Below are 6,966 nucleotides of genomic sequence, written 5' to 3'. Positions count from 1 at the left end.
ACCTAACTTAAACACACTGCTACCCTAATGCCTAAACCAACCTTAAACCACTCTGCTAACCTAATTGCCTACACCTACCTTAACCTTACATCTGCTACCCTAAGCCTAAACCCTAACCATAACCCCAACCTTAAACCACTCTGCGAACCCTAATGCCTGAACCCTACCTAACCATCACTGCAACTAATCCAACCTCTAACCACAGCTGCTAACCTTACCTAATCCATAACACCTAACCTTATGCAACCCTAACCCTTTAACCTACCTAGACCCTAACAACTGCTTAACAATGCTAACCCTAAACCACACTGCTGCTACCCCTAACCTAAACCACTGCTTGCTAACCACAACTTGCCTAATAGCCCTAACCATAACCACACTGCTAACCTACCTAACTTGCCACCTCTAACCATTATACCCTAACCACCACCTGCTAACTCTAATGGCCTAACCCTAACCACACTGCCCGCTACCATAACCCTTAACATCTCTAACCTAATGCTACCCTAACCTAACCTTAACCACACTGCTATAACCTAATAGCCTAACCCTAACCACAATGCTAACCCTAACTTTAACCACTCTGCTAACCCTCTATCTACCCTAACCAACCTCTAACCTAACCACCTGACTAACCTCAATCCTAAACCTACCCACACTGCTAACCTATACTGCTAACCTAACCTAACATCCTAACTTAACCACACGCTACTGAAGCTAACGCTACCACTGCTACCTAATGCCTAACCCTAACCACACTGCTAACCTATGCCTAACCCTACGCGACCTTAACCCCTTAACCTTAACCATCCTGCTAACCCTAACGCCTAACCCTAACGCTTAGATGTAAGACCAAATAAGCAATTTTACCCCCATACATATTTACAATATAGACAAATTTTGACTTTGTAGCTGCCAGTGGGAACCAAGCCACTGATTCCACTTCCGGTCTCTTCAGATATGCAGGTGCAGGACTTCCTGTTGCAGTCGCAGTGGGATGTGGGTAACTCCAGTCACGGGGTGCGGCTCCGGCAGGCCTGCGTCCTGTTCGTCCAGAGCGGCATCCAGCTACTTCCTGTTTTTACCCAGCATGCAGCAGCCTTGGGCAACAGCAGTCTGGTGCGAGCCAACTTCAGCCAGCCCAACCACAGCCGAAGCCAGCTGCAACAGTGGGGAMGCAACCACGGMACCGGTGAGCCCCTCCAGTCCGGTGGCAGCGGGGAGCTGTTTGGGTCTGGCGAGGCTCAGGAAGAAGCCTTGCGGTGGGGCCAGCGGCTGCAGATGGCCCTGGTCAACACTGTGAACTTCCGGGGAGTGTGGCAGAAACARTTCCTCTTCACTGACACCCAGAACCTTCCCTTCACCCTGTTGGATGGCAGCACCATCAAGGTGCCCATGATGCACCAGGCCACAGAGGTCAACTTTGGTAAGTGASAAGAGACAACGGCAATATCTTTCTGTCTGTCTCTCCCTTTGGCTGTGGCTTGCAGTCAATCCATCAAGCACCACACCACATTTAGCTTAATGGTAGAGTTGGAGATGTGATTCGTACTATAATAATCTAGATCATTTGACATTCTACAATTGTAAAGTACAAGTGTTTAGTGTTTCTGCATSGCTTGCTCTTTGGGGTTTCTAGGCTGGGTATCTGTAAAACACTGACACCTGCTGATGTAAAAAGGGCTTTATAAAATCCATATGATTGATTATCCTGTGCACCTATTTTAAGCGGTCCCTCCCTTTGTTTCCCCTCTATGTGTAGGTCAGTTCCGCACCTCGTCAGACCAGCGCTACACAGTTCTGGAGCTGCCGTACCTGGGCCGCTCCCTCAGTCTGCTGGTGGCTCTGCCCAGTGACAGGAAGACACCACTGTCCTCGCTGGAATCCCAGCTGACCCCCAGCGCTGTGGCCACCTGGGACACTGGCCTCCGTAGAACCAAGATGGATGTCTTTCTCCCCAGGTAGCCTACACATGTCAATATGGTTTCATTTGTAAACATTTAATGCATACCAATTAGTAACGTAGATTATAACCAGGTTAGTATCACTGACTGTAACATTTATTATATACCCAGGTTAAGTATCACTGATGTAAATTGTATTATTCCAGGTTAGTATCACTAACGTAACGATCTATATTAGTACCTAGGGTTAGTTAATCACTGATGAAAAACATTTATTATACCAGGTTAGTATCACTAACGTTAACATTTATTAATACCAGGTTAGTATCACTGACTTAAAACATTTATTATACCAGAGTAGTATACATGACGTTAAATTATTAACCAGGTTAGTATCACTGATGTTAACATTTATAATACAGGTTAGTATCATATGACGTTAACATTTTATTATACCAGGTTAGTACACTGATGTTAACATTTATTAATACCAGGTTATGGATCACTTGACGTTAACATTTATTAATACCAAGGTTAGTAACTGATGGTAAAACATTTATTATACCAGGTTAGTATCACTGACGTTAACATTTATTATACCAGGTTAGTATCACTGATGTAAAACATTTCCTAGCCCAAAGTGGCTTCCTTTCCCTGTATCCTAACGGTGTTTGCTAAGAGGGATACCTGGGACAACCCAACTCTGACGTCACGCCATTGAAGTTGACATTTAAAACGGTTTAGGGTTAGGTAAGGATTATGGTTTAGGGTATTTTGTATTTATTATGGATCCCCATTAGCTCATTAACTCATCCTGGGGTCCAACAAAATGAAGGCAGTTTATACAATTTTAAAAACATTACAATACATTCATAACAGATTTCACAACATACTGTGTGCCCTCAGACCCCTACTCCACCACTACCACATATCTACAGTACAAAATCCATGTGTATGTATAGTGCGTATGTTATTGTGTGTGTATGTGTCTGTGCCAATGTTTGTGTTGCTTCACAGTCCCCCGCTGTTCCAGAAGGTGTTTTTTTTATCTGTTTTTTTAAATCTAATTCTACTGCTGCATCAGTTACTTGATGTGGAATAGAGTTCCATGTAGTCATGACTCTTTGTAATACTGTGTGCCTCCCGTAGTCTGTTCTGGACTTGGGGACTGTGAAGAGACCTCTTGTGGCATGTCTTGTGGGGTAGGGTCATCCCAAGGATCCCATAGCATTTACCATGTCCTAACCTCCATGATGACTGATCTAGCGTGGCCAAACAGGATAATGGTAGTGTAATGCACTGTCATTTAACAGGTTTAAAATGCAGAACAGGTTCAACCTGAGGTTGGTTCTGCCGTCAATGGGGGTCAGTGACGCCTTCAATCCAATGGCAGCAGACTTCACTGGACTCTCAGGTACAGAACACTTAACTGCCTTTTCCTGGTTTAATATGAGATTAGGGTTAGGGTCAAATTCCATTTCAATTTGTGTCAATTCAGGAAGTAAACTGAAATTCCAATTCTCTTCAATGCTTTTCAACGAGGAACATTTTCAAAATTGGAATTTGGTTTACTTACTTTCTGAGTTGAGCTACAAAACCCTGTATGAGACTCCATGTCATCCTCAATACTCTGCAGAAGACTGTCCAGTACTTACAGCATTGTGTTTGTTATCTCTCCACAGCGGAGGAGGACCTATATGTGTCAGATGCCTTTCATGAGGCCAGGATAGAGGTAACAGAGGACGGGACCAAGGCAGCTGCAGTAACAGCTATGGTGCTACTCAAACGATCCCGAACTCCCGTCTTCAAAGCAGACAGACCTTTCTTCTTCCTCCTGCGACAAGTCAGCACAGGTGGGCCTACCATACAAAACAATTAACAGATGGCTTACATATGCAATAAGGCCCTTATTATTATGTGGTGTATGGCCAATATACCACGGCTAAGGGCTGTTCTTATGTACGACGCAATGCAGAGTGCCTGGATACAGCCATTAGCCGTGGTATATTGGCCATATACCACAAACCCCCCAAGGTGCCTCATTGCTATTATAAACTGGTTACCAACGTAATTAAAACAGTAAAATGTATTTTTTTAGTCATACCTGTGGTATACGGTCTGATATACCACGGCTTTCAGCCAATCAGCATTCAGGACTCAAACCATCCACTAATATTCAACACAGTAAAAGAAGCATGCTATAGCTGCGTTTACACAGGCAGCTCAATTCTGATCTTTTGCCACCGATTGTATTTTTGATCAATCAGATCAGTGACAGATCAGATTTGGGCTGCCTGTGTAAACACAGCCTTAGTCGGCGTGTTGTTTTGCCTTGTTAGTTTGGTCTTCTATTAATCGTTCCATTTGTCAACCCTCTCTGTCCATCTCTCCAGGATCTGTTCTATTCATGGGGCGTGTGGTGAATCCAGCTGATCAGGCACCCAAGGACCCCCTTACCTCCACCCTAGTACCCCCTTACCTCCACCCTAGAACCCCCTTAACTCCAACTAGGACTCCCCCTAGGACCTCAACCTAGGAACTCCACCAATGGACCCCTTACCTCCACCTAGACCCCTTACTCCACCTAGTACCCCCTTATCCCCCCTAGGACCTCAACCCTAGGAACTCCACCCAATGGACCCCCTTACCTCAACCTAGGACCTCCCTCTTAGGACTCCACCTAGGACCCCTTTACCTCCACCCTAGGACCCCCTTACCTCAACCTAGACTCCACCTAGGACCCTTAACTCACCCTAGAACCCCTTACCTCCACCCTAGAACCCCACACCTAGGACCCTACCACCCAGCTCATATTCAACCCCAACACACTACCCAATTTTTGGGACCAATAAGAGGTTTCAAGACATCAGGAAGAGGGACAATATTTGTTGTACATATCTGTAATAAATGTAAATACATCTGTGTTTTTCACCCAAAGTGTTTTTGGTCATTTACTTCAGTAGCGTAGGACTACTGGCTATTTCTGGTTGATCGTGGTCACGGGGGATTCCAGGAAACTCTCACCACCAAAATTAATAAAACTCACGTCAACACTAATTTATCATAGTTGACTTGTGGGAAAATATTTCTGTTAATACAGTTGATCGTCATACAGTTTGAAGTCAGAAGTTTACAATACATTAGCCAAATAGATTTAACTCAGTTTTCACAATTCCTGCATTTAATCCTTGTAAAAATTCCTGTTTTAGGGTCAGTTAGGTCATCACATTTATTTTAAGAATGTGAAATGGTCAGAATAATAGTAGAGAATTATTTATTAAAGCTTTTATTTTCTTTATCACATACCCAGTGGTCAGAAGATTACATACACTCAATTAGTAATTTGGTAGCATTGCCTTTAAATTGTTTAACTTGGTCAAACGTTTCGGGTAGCCTTCACAAGCTTCCCACAATGAGTTGGTGAATTTTGGCCATTCCTCCTGAGAGCTGCTGTAACTGAATCGGGTTGTAGGCGCTCCTTGTTCGACATGCTTTTTATGTTCGCCCACAAATTTCTATGGATTGAGGTCAGGCTTTGTGATGGCCATTCCAATACTTTGATTTGTTGTCCTTAAGCCATTTTGCCACACTTTGGAAGTATGCTTGGGGTCATTGTCGATTTGCGACCAAGCTTTAACGTCCTGACTGATGTTGCTTCAACATATCCACATAATTTCCCCCCTCATGATGCCATCTTATTTTGTGAAGTGCACCAGTCCCCCCTGCAGCAAAGCACCCCACAACATGATGCTGCCACCCCCGTGCTTAACAGGTTGGGATGGTGTTTTTCGGCTTGCAAGCCTCCCCTTTTTCCTCCAAACTAACGATGGTCATTATAGGCCAAACAGTTCTATTTTTGTTTCATCAGACCAGGACATTTCTCCAAAAAGCATGATCTTCAAATCAAATTAAATTTGATTGGTCACATACACATGGTTAGCAGATGTTAATGCGGGTGTAGCGAAATGCTCGTGTTTCTAGTTCCGACCATGCAGTAATAACCAACAAGTAATCTAACAATTTCACAAAAACTACCTCACACACACAAGTGTAAAGGAATGAATAAGAATATGTACATATAAAAATATGGGTGAGCAATGTCCGAACGGCATAGGCAAGATGCAGTAGATGGTATAGAGTACAGTATATACATATGAGATGAGTAATGTAGGGTATGTAAACCTTAGTGTCATTTATTTTCCTGACACCACACTCCGAGTACCCTCACCTCCTAGTGACACATTTATTACATAACATTTTTTATTATTAAAGTGGCTAGAGATTTGAGGGCACCCGGTGATGCGTTGTGGAGACCTCACTACCCTCTGGAGGGCATTGCGGTTGTGGGCGGAGCAGTTGCCGTACCAGGCGGTGATACAGCCCGACAGGATGCTCTCGATTGTGCATCTGTAAAGGTTTGAGTGTTTTTGGTGACAAGCCAAATTTCTTCAGCCTCCTGAGGTTGAAGAGGCGGTGCTGCGCCTTCTTCACAACGCTGTCTGTGTGGGTGGACCATTTCAGTTTGTCCGAGATGTGTACGCCGAGGAACTTAAAACTTTCCACCTTCTCCACTACTGTCCCGTCGATGTGGATAGGGGGCTGCTCCCTCTGCTGTTTCCTGAAGTCCACGATCATCTCCTTTGTTTTGTTGATGTCGAGTGTGAGGTTATTTTCCTGACACCACACCCCGAGTGCCCTCACCTCCTCCCTGTAGGCCATCTCGTCGTTGTTGGTAATCAAGCCTACCACTGTAGTGTCGTCCGCAAACTTGATTGAGTTGGAGGCGTGCTTGGCCACGAAGTCATGGGTGAACAGGGAGTACAGGAGAGGGCTGAGAACGCACCCTTGTGGGGCCCCAGTGTTGAGGATCAGCGGAGTGGAGATGTTTCCTATCCTCACCACCTGGGGACGGCCCGTCAGAAAGTCCAGGACCTGTCCTCATGTGCAGTTGCAAACTGTAGTCTGGCTTTTTTTACAGTGGTTTTGGAGCAGTGGCTTCTTCCTTGCTGAGCGGCCTTTCAGGTTATGTCGATATAGGACTCGTTTTTACTGTGGATATAGA

At 44.7% G+C, this 6,966-nt stretch overlaps 1 protein-coding gene across 1 annotated transcript in view; it reads left to right on the top strand.

The window, feature by feature from the left end:
• LOC112075489 (probable serpin E3) overlaps positions 1-4,440 on the top strand; it is an 8,619-nt gene extending 4,179 nt beyond the window's left edge. Inside the window, exons 2-6 of the mRNA XM_024142487.2 lie at positions 959-1,426; positions 1,763-1,961; positions 3,218-3,318; positions 3,587-3,757; positions 4,298-4,440. Of these exons, the coding sequence (XP_023998255.1) occupies positions 959-1,426; positions 1,763-1,961; positions 3,218-3,318; positions 3,587-3,757; positions 4,298-4,440 (1,082 nt within the window). The remainder of the gene's footprint in view (positions 1-958; positions 1,427-1,762; positions 1,962-3,217; positions 3,319-3,586; positions 3,758-4,297) is intronic.
• Positions 4,441-6,966: the final 2,526 nt, after the last annotated feature.

The sequence above is a fragment of the Salvelinus sp. IW2-2015 genome, unplaced genomic scaffold (genome assembly GCF_002910315.2).
Source record: "Salvelinus sp. IW2-2015 unplaced genomic scaffold, ASM291031v2 Un_scaffold3193, whole genome shotgun sequence".
Classification (NCBI taxonomy): Eukaryota; Metazoa; Chordata; class Actinopteri; order Salmoniformes; family Salmonidae; genus Salvelinus; species Salvelinus sp. IW2-2015.
This window is presented reverse-complemented; position numbering and strand designations above follow the sequence as displayed.